At 41.5% G+C, this 15,877-nt stretch overlaps 1 protein-coding gene across 2 annotated transcripts in view; it reads right to left on the reverse strand.

Annotated features, from left to right (window-relative positions):
• The window catches only part of sema3bl (sema domain, immunoglobulin domain (Ig), short basic domain, secreted, (semaphorin) 3bl), a 79,354-nt gene that overhangs the window by 30,932 nt on the left and 32,545 nt on the right, over positions 1-15,877 (reverse strand). For both annotated transcript variants that reach the window (XM_050065217.1, XM_050065216.1), the window contains exon 4: positions 5,957-6,076. In XM_050065217.1, coding sequence (XP_049921174.1) covers positions 5,957-6,076 — 120 coding nt within the window. The remainder of the gene's footprint in view (positions 1-5,956; positions 6,077-15,877) is intronic.

A 15,877-nucleotide genomic window follows, 5' to 3' on the forward strand; every position in this document is an offset into this window, starting at 1 on the left:
ATCCTGTGCATGCACTACCCAGTCACAAAACAGCTTCTCTTCTCCCTGTCCCATCTCTCTTCCTCTGTCCCACAGAGTTGAACAAAGCAGACATCCACCTTTTGTACTCCCAGCTCCTTCCAGCCTCTCATCTTCTTCTCCATCTCCCTCCCCTCCTGCCTGGCTGATGCTACATGAGCGTATGAAACTCTGAACCAGAGTTTGATGATTTGAAATATCTGTCAAGAGTCCCGAGTTTTATCTTTGACCCTCAAGCTGCCATGTTTTATCTGTCCATGCTTTAAAATTCACAGTTTAACACTGGATAGAAGCCACTACACAACTGGCCTACTAGTGTGGTTTTTAAAAAAAAAAGTTAAACGTCTATAAGTCCACAGCTTGGACTCACTTCAAGCATCTTAAAAGCAACTTGGCCAGCCAACAGACCTTATTTGAAATGGTGTTGTACTTGGCCTTTTCCTCAGTGTCCAGTCAAATAATGGCTGGGCTCCCTCTCTCACCACTCAGCGCTCGCTGTAGTGAAAGCATGGGAAGCTTGCTCTCTCATTTAATCTTCCTTTACTTTTCATTCTTCGCCATTGAAAGAAAGTGAAAGACAAAGATGAAGCAGAGTCAGAGGGAGAGAAAGAGTGAGACAGGACTAGAGCCGATTAAGAGTTATAGTTATAACACAGTGAAAAATATATGAAATTGTGTAAAAGACTAGATATGGAGCAAAACTGACAGCAACATGATCTCCAGTTTGTAGGGCTTTGATCCAAAGGCAACATGCATGGGGAAAATAAATGGGTGATTTATAAGCAATACTTTTTATTATCATGCTTTAAATCTTTTTAGTCCACTTTTTCATCCACCTTAATGCTGTGCTATTGGCCCTGCTGAAGAGCTTTTTCTCCCACAGGACTTAAAAGTGCCCCGTGTGTAGCACTTACAGAGGTTGTCATGGAAGTCTGCCATTATGGTGAGAGGAAGTAAGTTACTCAGCAAGTTACACACCGAGTGCCAAAAAGCAGATCTGGGAAGTAAAAGTGGGCTTTTACCCGAAATGGAGCATTTGAACTGTTTCAGTTTACAATACAGCTCCGCTGAGGAGGCCAGACGGGTATTTGTGTGCTTTAATGTGTGTGTTCAACTTTCAATTTCTTTTTTATCAATCTGTCAGTTGCTGTTAGGTATGCATAAATATCTGCTTCCCTCTGTATGTGTGTGTTTTAACTTCTGTGTCTTTCTACATTTGCTTCCATGTATTTGGATTTATGCTTGACTGTGCGTGTCTTTCATCATGTTTGTGTGTGTTTCTGTCTGTATCTCTGCATATTTATATGCTCAAGTTTGTGTCATTTGTTTTGTTTGACTGGGTGTGTGTGTGTATTCATGTTTATGTGCGCGTGTGGGGTCTGGTCCTCTGTATGTCGTCACTGTTATACGGTGGTTTATTTTCTCATCCATGACAGCGCTCAGGCAGCTGTGTCACTCACCATGGGGATTCCAGTTTATGTGTGTATGAGAAAAGACTGAGGCAGAAACACGTAGACTCGAGACACGGATTAAAGTTTCATATGTGTTCATAATTAAGATGAACACCATGTTGTGGGAATTCATTTAAACATTGTTTTCACACTCAAAGAAAAACAGTAAAGAAAGTTTTTCTCAATTGGCCAGAAAAAAATTCAATGTTACAGAACGATTTCAAAATACTCTTGGTGATTTTGAAATGAACTTGACAACCTCCCAGAGTACAATCTCTATCATGATTGTACTTCAACTGGTTGCAGTACTAGAATATTGCAAGATGAATTTTCTTTTTTCTTTGGATGAAAGCATGAAATTTATTTCAGAACATAAACTGCTTAAATACCGAGAGATTCATTCATTGTTTGACAGTAAAAGAGCCAATACAGCTGATGTAAAAGTAGCCTAATTCCCATCGTATTTCTTGCTACATTCGTAAGTTTGGCGTAAAATTTGTGTAATAGGCGGCAACTCAAGACTGAGACAGAGAGAGGTGGCATGAGAGCGAAAGAGCATGTGTCTGTCTGCCCCTAACTGAGATGAAACACCTACAAGGTCAGAGATCATCCCACCCAGAGTCCAGTCAGGGGGCTCGCAGCCTTGGTCCCCTTGAGAGGTCAGACGAACAGATGGGTGTGTGTTCTCCACCAGTTAACGATTGGTTAAATAAATGGACAGGCTCCCTGTGGTGTCGTCCATTCACACATACACTCTGACTATAGTTGTAAGGATGCAGTTGTGGTCGGAGTGATGAAGGGACACACGTACAGAAATATACACACACACACAAGCAGGAGGACAACTGGTGTCTTGACATCAGTCAGGGCAGTGGAGTTTAAACACACATACAGCTGACACAACCTGGGAGTTCCATGCACACCTGGGTATGCACAGATACAAACACACTATCATATCACCTTTATAAACTAGTCAACAACAGAAGGTACGTTCTCACTCTCAACTTTTCAAATACCAACACTTTGCAGTGGCCTGTCACGTCAAAATATCACATGCAGGTACCCTTCCAGTATTAGTTTAGGACATTCAGGGACGATGGCATCGTCTTTTTTCAAAATAAACTTCAGAGTTGACAGGAAATGTACAGTTTCCTTCATCAAATGCATAAAGTCTTTTCATAATATACTTAGAATGTAGGTAAAAAAAACTCTGAGCTACAAAAAAAACATGGTTAGGTTTATAAAAAACATTGTGGTTTGGCTTAAAAGAAGTACGCTTATGACTAACATGATATAAGGTCAGGTGACATCACTAGCATAGCATGCTAAACATATTAGCACACTACATCACTATTAAAACAACTTGACGAACTTTTGGACACACCTGACTCCCACCAGCCGAACGTTCAGCCCAATGTGGACTGTCTTGCTCTTTATACTGCCTGGAGCGTAGTCCCCAGGTTGTCTCATACTGCTGCTTAAGAGTGCTTCTGTGCATCGGTGTCTGATGCTGACGGACCACTGACCAAGTGTCCATATTTGATGAGTTGGGAGTGAGACCACATTGCAGAAGGTTTAACGTGCTCATGATGAACACTCGACTTTTCCCTCTGTACCTACAGACAATTGTAACTGAAATGCTAACCTCAGGTAAAAGCGTTAAACCATCTCTACATTATACCTGAACTGCAAAAACTCTGGCTTGTTTTTTGCTTGGCTTGTTGAATCACTGCTACACAATACACATACACATTTGGTTCATGTGGTTTGATTGGTTGCCAGCAAGTGATGAGCTTGAGTGCTTTGCTACAAAGTTCCTGGACAGCATCTCCTGTGTTCCCAGCAGGTCTGTGGATACATACAGGTGTTCCACTGTTCATAACATGGCTGCTCGGTCCTTCAGCCCAGTACCACCCTACAAGGATTCCACTGACTTATTTTTCTATCTCTAGTTTTTGTTTTCTTTGTTCTTGACCATGCAAACCGCTGTATATTGTCACTTGGCTTAAAGTTATTTAGCATGAACCGAGGAAGACGTGCGCTGTTTCTTTTCCCTTTCCATGATGTGCAATAAATCTCATAGTCCAAGAATTACACTGAGGATGACAGACTGAGAGGAAGGCAGAAAATGGCAGCAAGGAGAGCACACACACTGCGGGAGCAACTAAATCCACAAGGAAAAAAAATGCTGCAATGCACCTTCTGTACTTTATGTCCACCACACATACACACACACTTAAAACGCTGGCACTCTTCTACCCCCAATGTCTCATTTCCCTTTCTCAGCTCTTTGCCAACATCCAGCTTTCCTCTCTCCTCATGCCCAGTTTGACCCCCTCCTGCTGGGCCATGCAGGGCTGCACACTGGGCTGCGATCTGGAAGATCGCCGTGAAACAGCAAGTTACGAGTCTGCTGCAATAGCTCCATTCATTGATTCTTGTCTTTCAAATGGCTCAAAGTGTGAGACTCTGCAGAGGGTTCCACTGAGCAAAGTGGCTGTGTAGAGAGCCAGCCTGTGCGGTTGAAAAGATGTATAGAAGTCCTGATGCTGCGGCTGAGTAGCCCTACAGAAAGACTCATGGCAGAGCTGCCTGCTGAGGCTTAACCTTGAGCCCCGGGGATCCGAGCTAAGAGCAGGGCCAGTCTGAGCTGTGTTTTGGCACCAAACATATTTGTTCCATTACTCTGGTTTCCTCTGCAGGTTTGCTTAGAGGCCACCTATAGATTCCTTATCATCTCATGTGTACAGTTCTTCCTATGTATTATGATACAGTGGCATCCTGTCTCCATACTGCAATAATAATGCAGACATTTCTGTATGGCTTATTCAAACTGTGAACTCGTTAGACAACCAGAGGTTGTATCAACTTTGGATAAGTTCTACTTTAGTCAGCATTCATATACTTTACCAACTTGACTGGTGTTACAGCAACACTTCAAACATCATTGAGCAATATATTTGATTTAGACATAAAACTAAATGTAATCATAAAAACGTAACCACAAGTGTCTGTGGTGGTCCAGTTCTGAAGTGCAGGCTTTGCGGAAAGCTCTTGTCTCTCTTTCACATAAAACTTGTCTCTGTGTAAAGTAAAATGATTTCTTGCAATGCTGAACCCAAACTTAGTTTTTAGCCATTTGTTTGGATTTTGCGGTCTGCACATTTTTCTGTGGAGTCCATTCTCCTAGCTTTCACCAGTACCCATTAAACCATAAATCCATGTAGGCAGCCGTTTCCCGCAAACACAAGTTAACTGTACAATTTACATATCCAAAACCAAAAGGCACACAGTTCATTTAAACAAGTATGAGTATTACTTGTATAAAGAGACATGCTCAGATGCTCAAGATGCCTGTTTTACAGCATGCAAGAATTAAAGCACCCACCATACCAACACAACACCTCTCTTTACACTCTAAAAACAATATTCACAACTTGGATTAATTTTAATGAAAAACTGTTATGACTGTTTTATTCAGTGAACCCTTACAGACTAAAGGAATGTAAACAACCAAAGAATGGACATGTTCGGACTTTATGACTGCTTCAGAGGTAGGGAGTCACCACTTATTTTAGTCTCTCTTGTTTACTGTGCTGGTAAATCTAAAGAAATTATTCTTTGGTGCTCAAGGTCTCAGTATGAACTGAATAATTGAATTGTGGAGAATCTAACTAAGCTAACAATGTGTAGCATGTCCATATTAACAAAAGTTAAACTATCTATATTTGTATGGGTGATCTATGCAGCTAACTGATATTAGCCTAAGTAGGTAGCCAACAACACAACGGGCTTTGAGAGGTTTCATACATTCAAAGAAACTGCTTCAATGGCAACCAAACCCGGTCTCTGAGTGGCACCAGCATTTATTTTTCAAAATATGTAGCCACACTCGGCCAGTTAAAAGGGACACAGCATTTAGTTTTACGATACTTTCATCACGTAGACGGAAACATCATCACACTGTCAGTTGAGATTTACATACACAGTTGCCAAAGGCAGTTTGTGGCTGACAATATAGAGCAATAAAACTGGAAATAGTTCATGCTATGGAGTGACTCAGCAGTAAAAACTACCGTACAGTCAGTTGACAGCAAAGTAAATTGCATAGTCCAATTGAAAGTCTTTCTAATGGCTACTCAGTGCATAAAAAGTGAACATAATTTACAGTTTCCAAACATTTCCTTTAGGTAATGGAGACAGACTGCAGTGTTACTTCAGCATGCACACAGTAAAATTTAGGTCCTACACAGCTGTGATAGCTGTATATCAGAGTTTTCCTCAAAAACACCAACTCACTGTTATTTTTTTTTGCATCTAATTCCTTTGTGGCTGTATGTGTGTGTTTGTGTTTGTGTATGACTGATGTGCTGGGACATTTCCCCTCCCACGGTACTTTGTAAGCAACCCAGTTCTCTCCAGCAGCAGGCCCCCCACACACACATGCCCAATACACACACACAGTGCCTATCTTCACCCCAGCTTACCTCGCCTCTGTGTCCCACGTAGATGAAGGCACACATGGGCTGGAAGGCACCAGTGCCACAGGCCAGGAGGTGGGTGCGGTTGTAGGGCTGCAGGAGGCGAACAAAGTTTGCACACTCCGTCTGTAAAACACAGATACATAAACACAGATTAAGACTCTGTATCTCAACGAAATAGGGGCGAAGGCATAATGTAATATGTATGTATAAAATGTTTTGCAATGTCCATTTGAACACAAAGTTCACTCGAAGAGAGCCAAGGTAAACTTGTGGTGTCCTGGCACTGTTTTGTGAATAAAGTGCTTTTAGTTCTCATTTTGGGTCCTGACCCTGCAGAGAAAGAACCGTGTATAACTTTACATTTACTTAAAACATTTTCATGGTAACGCAGGTAAAGGATGTAAACATTCACTCTTGCACGCATGTTACACACACACACACACACACACACTAGAGAAGGGCCTTTAAATAAATCAAATCACACAGTGCAATGGTAACTGTTATCCAAATGCAGATAAGTTGATTTTCAGGGTATTGAAGAGAATCACAATGATTTCTTAACCACGCTTATTGATCCCACATGTTTGTAATGAAGGCCAAGAAAAGAGCTTTATTAGATGAAATGTGATATCCTCAGTGTCTCGCACAGGACTCGCATCTCTGATTTTTGGATTTCAGCCAAGGTGACATGCTGTTGTTGTAGAACAAGTTTCATCACATTCGGGTCAAAGGAACTTTATAGAGATTTGTGAAGCATCACAAATACCTGGGTGCCAAAATGAAAAAGTGAGGGATGATTTGATGTGAAATGTGAGTTTCAAGTCATAAGGGATATGAAGACAGCAGCAATAACTCTGAATTTCACTCTCCTAACTTTGATAAACTTCGTCATGTACTCAGCTGCTGTGAATGCGGAGCTAAAACTGGAGACAAAAGGCCCTGAAATGGAAACAAAGATATTCAAATGGCTAATGTCAAAAGGCCAGACGCTCAAATACACATCACAGTGAGAACAAAAGAAGTGGTAACTGAGGAAACAAGTATCGAGACGTTTCTGTACTACACAGAGGTCCAGAGGAAGCAAAGGGCACGACTACTTCCTTCTTCCTGTCTGTAACAGCAGCGGCTGACAAAATAGGTGTAAGGAAAGGATCAGCCGGGTGTCACTCTCTCAAGTTGACAGGGTCAAACTCATATCTGCACAGTGAGAATATGGTGTGTCTCTGTTCAGAATGTGTAAAGGCATAGTGTTTGTTCATGTCTACATATTAAATAAGACGAGTTTAATGCAGTCCAAGTGTAACGGTGCATGGGTCTTTGCCTTTGAAGCATCCATGTTGCTGTGTTTTTTTCCTGATTTCGACGTTTGAACTTGTGCATGTGTGCTAGTCTCTGTGTTTTTACATGTGCTGTGTGTGAATGAGTCTAGTAAATCTGTCATGTTGTGTGTGGCCCACGTCCCTCTCAAACTCGCAGTCAGACGCTTAAACATTTCCTCGAGTGCTTTGCGGTGCTGCAGACCTGATGTAAACCATGTCACTGCAGTTTACATCATCATATTGCCCCTTCCCGCTGGCTCATTTCTCTACCCAAACAAAACCAGAGCAGTAATAAACTAAACAGAAACACATTTGTATTAAGAATGCTTTCAGTAAATCTGAATTTGCTGCTAAGTATTAAGTATCTTTACAAAAAAGGAGCATCTGGGTTTCACATATGTTTCTGTTAAGGACGAGGGAATATCATAAAGCAAATTTGACATGTTCCCTCTAATTATTTATTCAAATTAGTATTGTATGGTTTTATTCATGACTAACCAGTGTAAATTATATCTCCAGTCGACCTAAATCATCTGCTGGAGGGGAAAAAAAAGGCTGGTCTTTACATTAAGTCTATATCGTTACAGAAAATATACGAGTTCTAGGACAGCATACCAAGTGGACTGAAAATGAATAGAGTAATGTCTCTCCTATGTTTCCATTCTACTACTAAGGGAGTCATCTTGGAGATCTGTGTGGCCAGGAGAGCAAAGAGAGGAATGAAATGTTGAAAAGAGGAAATATGTCTCCGCTCTCCCACCCTGGGATCTGGGGTTTTTACATACAGTATCTGTGTGGTCTTACTGAGATTAAGTGGCAATAAAGGGAGTGGTGTTAAACAGAAAATGAAGTGGTTTGAGTACTAACTCTGGTTTAGTCTCACTGGGAGATTTCAGGGAGAAGTCTTCACATGTATCCAGAATTCAAAATGGTGGTATTTAATCACTTCACAAATATCCAAGGTCAGGTTATTTTTTGGAAACAAAAGCTCACAATGTTCAATTATTAACCTTTGATTATCAAGGGAGGGTTGGCTGACCACAAATTCTCCTTCCCAGCAATACCAAGCTCCTGCTTCACACTATCCAAACTTTTAAACTGACCACAGAAACCAGTTTTGTGTCTTAGAGGTTGAAAAAAAGGTAAGTATTGAGTTTCAAACATCAAATTATTACTACAATTGCTCTGAGACATATGTATCATTAACATAAACAAACAAGAACATTGCCAAGACCTCCGGCAGCCTCTCTCAGCCTTCACAGCAAGACTCATTTCCCATGGAGCATGGTGATATGGGGGCGTACAACAGCAGGACACCATGCTTCCATTGGAGCCAAAGATTCAAAGGTTCAATAGCAGATATGTAACAGTTCTTCATTTTTGGTACTTGCTGCCATTTCCCATTAACTTGAGCTGAATGTCACATTTCCCCTGAGCTGATTGGAGGGTTATAGTCAGATCACCTGATGCACATGTATGTGGGGACTGACTCCTACGTAAGAACTGAGAGTGGCTTGGTGCCTATCCGCTCTGGGCAAATCAGAGTGTGACACCTTTTCTCAGGGTTTAAGAGGCATTCTGATCCAATCTCAACCTAATGCCGACCTCATTTAGCAGATATTGTCTGCCAGAAACTCTGGTCTCTAGGCCCTTTTGAGACTTTGCTGTCTTTTGCTGTTCTGGTTGAGGGTGTTGGAGGGGATATTGAAGAATACCTTTCTACTAGGTTACCGGCATCAGGGCAGTTCTTTGTGTCTTTCATACAAGAATTTTACTTGCCCAACAATGATTTATTATTTCATTTTATTTTGTAATTTTCTTTGAAACACAATATAAACCCTAATCCCACTTTGTTTATTGATGATGCATTTGTTTATCATTATTAAGGAGGCTTCTTTTTTATTGTGAAGGCTCCCCTTAGATCTGATTCTCCAAGTGAATATTTTTTGCATTCTGTGGTTAGGAGGTGGTTCCCTGGCTTCTTCCTGAGCAGTTGAAATCTGGAGAATTAGTGTCGCCACAGACGAAGGCGTCAAACAACAGCAGCAAAATCACTTTCCACATGTCCAACAATGATCAAACCACTGTACAAATGGCTGAGGAACCATATCTAGTCCAATGGATTAATTAAAAGTTGAATTGACATCTGACTACAGACTCTTCCAACATTTGTCTTTCAAGTACACTGAAAAAGAGAAACTTGGGCTGAAGAAGCAGAGGAGGTGACTCCAGAGAGCGGGAGTGGAGACAAATGTCTTCTTTGTGACATAAAGAAACAGTGTTTGAACGCGGCATTTATTTTTGAGAAATATGAGCAACGACACACTGCCACAGGCTGCAAATCATTTTAATCATGGTCTGATTTGTTTACAGTAAGTATTACACAGCATCACAATTTGGCAATGACACATTCGTTCTTAAATATGCTACATGTAGATGCAGTCAAGAAATTTGTTCAAGGACCAGGAAAATGTTTCTCATACTATTTCTTTTCCAAGTTTGTCCTTGGCGGGCTGACAAATCTGAACTCTCAACCTCTTTTGCACATTGTCGAATGCATGTTGGTTCAAGGGATTTAAAGGTGTTTGCCAAAAGAGGGCACTGACGAATGGCAGTGAGCCCTAACAGGACTTAAAGGGAGAGATGGCATTGCTACTGATGTGCCATGTAAGAAACAATTAACTAACCAGCACCAACCAGTCTTATCTGCTCCTCTTACATTTTGCTTAAGACCAATTCTGGTCTGCATGCCACAAGTCAACATTAACAGCTAACTGGTGTTGTCACTGTTGTTGTTTTTGGGCGAACAGAGTATGTTTTAAACAGTAACGAGGAAAGAAGGAAGTTTGGGCCAACACTGAGCTGCTGCTTGGGTAATTTTACTTAATTCGTGGTCATAGCCAGTTTATTACCAAAGTCCATGGAGTACTGTGGTAGAACTAAGGTGGAGCTATAGCAAAGAAAGCTCTCGCAGCCAAACATGTTCTATGATGAGTGACCCGGGCAGGGAGAGGCAAGTTTGGACATGGAGAACAGTTTCCAGTATAAACAGCCAATGTTCAGTGGAGAGAAGTGAGATTCTGTAATACTAACAGGAAATGAGGACCAACAAGTTCACCCCCCTCACACACACACACACACACACATAAATATGCACATGTACAAAGGTGCAGTCAAAAGGACTCCATACACAAACACAAACACACACAAATATCATAAAAACAAGTTCAAAGCCTGACAGATGGATGAGCCGGCTCCTCCAAGTCTTTGGTCTCAGCGACTGTTTGATCCTCAAAGAAGTCCTTTTTCTAAGAACTCTCGATTGACTTCCAGACAGCACTGAAAACATTCAGTCATGGCAAGAAACTCTTGCCAAAGTGTGTGAGATGATTTTTCCAAGCATCTCCAAGCTTCTCCCATCATGTAAGCAATCAAATATTCATTTTAGGATAAAAAAAACCCACAGTCACCTACTTGGCTTCCTGGCAGACGTTAAGAGCTGCAACCAACAACATTTTGGCAGCAAAACAAGCATGGGGACAGACCACACTTTGTCTGTGTGTGTGTGTGTGTGTGTGTGTGTGTGTGTCTGGCCTGTGCAGCATCTTTCTCTCATTAATATTTAACAAAAAATATTTAAGAGCCATTTAAAAAGGAACTGCTGTATCGTCCCAAATCTGGAGCCCACATGTATAACGGTATTATACCAGTGAAAACAATGAATTTATTTTTGTTTTTTAACTTAAAAACAAACATAATCTACAAATGCACAAGTCAATATGGAGAATGACACTGCATACAATAAACTGGACGTGCTTCTCTCTACCATCTAGGACTAAATACTTCATTTAGGAAGTTTAAATTGTAGTGCTGCTGTGTTGTTTACTGGTGTTGGAGAGATGTACTGATCAAACTTCTAGTTGTAAGCATGTCAACAATATGGTCACATTATGACTTCACTCCTGCCTCTTCCATAAAGCACTTTCTCTCTAATCTTTTCACCTGGTATTACTTTTCAACAAGTTTAATGCATTACAAAACGGGCAGTGTTTCGGTGCTTTATTATAAAGTCGCTTAAAAGAGTCATAAGATTGTTTTCTAATCTTCCTGTTAAAGGTGAGTAGGCAGTTTTCTCCCACCAGATGCACACAGGCATATCCACATGCTTCATACAGTAACCAGCTGTTTCCCATACATTGATGTTTTAAATCTTATTTCATTGTAGAGCTGTGTGTAATGTATTCAATCTGCTCCTTCTTGCCCCATTATCTCTTTGTTTATTAGACCACAAACAAGACAAGAATTAGTTAGTTAGGCACCCTATGGCCCCTCCACCCAATCCCCCATCACTGTGGATTGCTTGGACAGGAAGGGAGCTGGCAGCCCTGGAGACAGACCTTCGTTCGGTGGCTGTAGTGGCTCGATTTCAGCCAGCACAAACTCCCAGTGCTGGGGTAACCTGTGTAACTAGTGTAATGGCAGCAACAGAAAGTTTGCTTATCTGGCCTTGAGTCAGAGTGGTCCAGTCTCCCAGCACTTGCTCTTGCTGGATTTGGGATGCTGCAGCCACCGAGTGGGGATCTGCCTCTGGAGCTGCTGCCTGCTCTCATTTTGGCAAGGTGGTCTGTAGCGGCAGGGAGTGAGGCAGAGGACACACAAATTCTGGGCTTTAGCTACATTAACAAGTACTTGAATTAACTGCAGCTGTGACTTTGCAGTAGGCAGTCGCTGCCAATGCTGAAATTGCAACTCTGCAGGACTCTTTGCCATTGAATGAGGCTTTCGCCCTTTGGGATGTGCATTTGCATTTGCATTTGTAAAACTGCCAATAGAAATGCCCTATCTCTAAAGTGACTTGTGATTGACCAAAGTCTCCTGTCACAGGCTAGATCTTCTAAAGCTTGAAAACAGAGCCAATGGGAGGTGCAGAGGTCTAGTGTTCCCTCAGACCACTTGAATTACAATATGCTGAAAGGTTATTATGGGATTTTTGCCCAGTGACGCCAAAATAAAACTGCCTACCCTAGCTTTAAAGGTGAGCTTTGAATAGCTTTATGTTAAGGATGAGGCAACATTACCTTCATGGTGAAAAGAAACCATCACTTAAAGTTGGTAGAACAAAGGACCTAAACCCCATTCTTCTTAAAACTTTTTGCTGCAGTATAACATCCCCTGACCATTTTCTTCAATAGGACAGTCTCTCACTTTCCTGCACACAGACATGAATTGCCACAGAGTCAAACAAAGCAGAACTGATCCCAGCTCCACTGATAAAGCCAAACCATGAGAGAAGGCAGATTACTGGCACTATCAAGCTTGTCATGAAAGAATAAAGCAGAGAACTGAGTACACGAACCAATTTTCTTAGTCCATAAAGAGATGTAGGGAATTCTGACTTGCATACACAATGCCTCGCTCTTTTTCTCAAAACTGAATTATCCACTCATTCAATATGCCTAACTTGCTATCTCTGCTACGATCCCTGCTCTGCCTTTTTGTGCTCAGCACACACTGCATTATAATGAGTCACAATTTTAACACATTAGAAATGGAGGAAGTAAGCAGCTGATTAGATAATCAATCCAATTGTAAGATGCAGATAGAGGAAGCAGAAAAATGTGTTAACAGCCAGAGCAAGACACTGCACGCTTGGCTGAAGTCACTGAGTGCCTCCCCTCAGCCTGTTATTTATTTGTCTGAGCTGTAATTAATGATGGTGAAGGTCCTGAGGTTGTGACTCTGGGAGGAGACGCTATCAGTAAAAACATGTTTAAGGTGGTCGACACTTGTCAGTGGGAGGCTGTGGAGACAGAGGCTTTCATTAAAGGGATAACAGGACGGTGTTACCTATTCTTCAGTCACATTTAATGTGAAAGTATGCACATATTGATGATGGTCAAACAGCTACAGTACATGAAGGACTTCCTGGAACTCTTTTTCTTTCTGTTTATGTCTCATGTATATCTTTCACCTAACACACACACTCTCACATGCAAAAGTCCAAAAAAACAATGTGAAGACCTTTCACCTTTCAACCTCTACCACTTTTTGTCAAACTCGGTTATGTTTAACAGATGCAGATAGCAAACATATGAGATGGAACTGGTGTGTGTGTATGTGTGTGTGTGTGTGTGTGTGTGTCTGTGTGTGTGTCCATGTGTGTATCTTTTGCTTTGTAGATGTCACGGGATACAGCAGTAATCCATCTCATTTGACACCAAAAAACTCGAGACATATAGAGACGTGAAGGAATGCAGAAAGATGCCTGTGTAGTTTCACATAAGCAGAGAAACATCTCTATCTGTTACTTACACAATTTCTCTCTCTCTGTCTCACATACACACACACACACACACACACACACACACACACACACACACACACACACACTTTATGACTCCTTTGGCACATGTAAGGTAGAGTTACACACATCCTGTTTTAAGACCTGCCTAATAATGCATTGTGGCTCCTTCTCTCCGCTATGGACAGTACAGTAGCGCACACACACACACACACACACACAGCCGTGTGAGCCCTGCGCTGAGGAAACACTTAATAAAAGTGATATAAGACACCCAAGACACACCTGCCACTTCAAACACAAGGAACATATACCTATAAGCACACACACACAGTCTAACCCGTTCCAGATGCCAGTGGCTGTCAGACTTCTTGCCATGAGCACAAGAAGGCACAAACAGTCACAATAGTTTTACAACCCACAGAACAGTGTCTTCATTTTGTGTGTGTGTGTGTAAATCAGTAATTAGTGCCAGTTTATGTATTCTGAGCACCACTAAAGCCACAGGGAGCTTCTTCTCCGACTGGGACCAAATTTAACAATGTCTCGGTACATCAAAGGGGCTTCACCACAAAATCTTTTTCCTCCCTCTTTCATTCAGTCAGTGCTTCCTTACCCTTACAGCCTTTCCATGAGTCCTTCTTTCTTTTCCTATTTCCTTTTTTCTGTCCATTCTCCGTGGCTTTTTTTCTTTGGTTATGTTTTCATCTTAATAATAATAATAATAATAGTGTATAGCTATGTTAGGCTTTGTGAGGCTGTACTTAGTAGGTATAATGTTTACCATTAACAGTCTTAGTGTAGCTTGTTAGCATGCTAATTAGCAGTATAGCTGAGGCTAATGGGAATATTATTAGTTGTGCAGGTTTTAGTTATAAACCAAAGTACTTGACAAATTAAGAATTTAACCTGATGGTGATGCTGGATGAAAAGTTCCAAGATCACAAAAGTTACAAATCATTCTAAAGGAAACAGTTGTCAAGACGGTCCACCTAAAACAACAAATGCCAACCTCATGGTAGCACTTAAACAAAATTCAGGAGATCACTAAAGTCAGCAGGTGTCATCCCCGGGGAACCACAAATGTCTGTACAAAATTTCATGGCAATCCACTCAAACAGCAACTGTAGTTTTTGAGATATTTTAGTTTGGACCAAAGTGGTGGATCAGCCTACAGGCTACCATCCCTCAGAACCACGGCACTAGCATGAAAACCTCTCCTGCAGATGGTTGCACTACCTGCTTTACTTTGTCAGGTCTTTCATGTTGCACTTATAACTATCATTATCTTCGTCTCCTACTCTCTTCCTCTCCATCTGCTGTGAAGAACAACATACAACTCATTTTAACCTCCTCCAGGTTTACAAACAGAAAGCTGAGTCAGACTGTGAGGAGGGAAACAACTCAAGGTGCTGACACATTTCTGGACACTGGCTCCATTCATTACAGTATACATTTTGTGTAGCTGAAACTTTACACTGAGATGCTTTGTTTCTCTATATTATTTGAGGCTGGTGCATGGGAATGCCCCTCTCCTCTTTTTCCTCTTGTTGTAAACATGGTCTTAATTACACGAACATATCCTCCTCTTCTCCAGTATGTTACGCTACCCTCCCTATCTCCTTTTATTTTCCTTAATTCCATATCATCCTTCCTCCCTCTGCATTTTGAGCTCATTAAGTGATGAAGTCCCGCCTTAATTTCTCTCTTCACAGAACCAATAAAAGCCCTTTTAGAATGACTGCTTCATTTAGACTTCATAAGAGTCGTCTGTAATCTATAGTTTATTGTACCTTTTCAGGGATGTGGGGGAGCACCGTGGCACTAAACTGTCTAACTAGGTTATGCCATTTACTCTACACACAGTTTGTTATACTGCTAGAGGCACATTCTGCACTTCCCATCACAAAATGTTCCATTTGGGGACTGCTCTTAAAAAGGGGGCCTTGTAGTGCCGGGAATTCATTAATATTTTGTATCCTGGGTCTCAAACTCGTTAAAAAGTCTTTTTAAAAATTAGCCAGGAACTGAAAAATACAGGAGAACCACTGAGAGCGGAGCAGAGACTGATGTGGCAACAGGATTCAGCTCGGAGGAGCCAAAATCTCTGAAAGCCCATACACCAACTTGATAAGCCAGGGTTTGGAGGACACAAGTGCCGTGCTGAGAGCTGCTTCTCTGCTTGCCACTTGAGGCATTTTGGCAAAAAGCGTAGAGCTGCTCAATAGCGTAGGGCAATGCAGTCACCTCATTTATCGAAAAAGCAGCATCTGTTGGGTTCATTTTTGGACCACATTGTGCTGT

Source organism: Epinephelus moara, chromosome 16 (assembly GCF_006386435.1).
Source record: "Epinephelus moara isolate mb chromosome 16, YSFRI_EMoa_1.0, whole genome shotgun sequence".
Lineage (NCBI taxonomy): Eukaryota > Metazoa > Chordata > Actinopteri > Perciformes > Serranidae > Epinephelus > Epinephelus moara.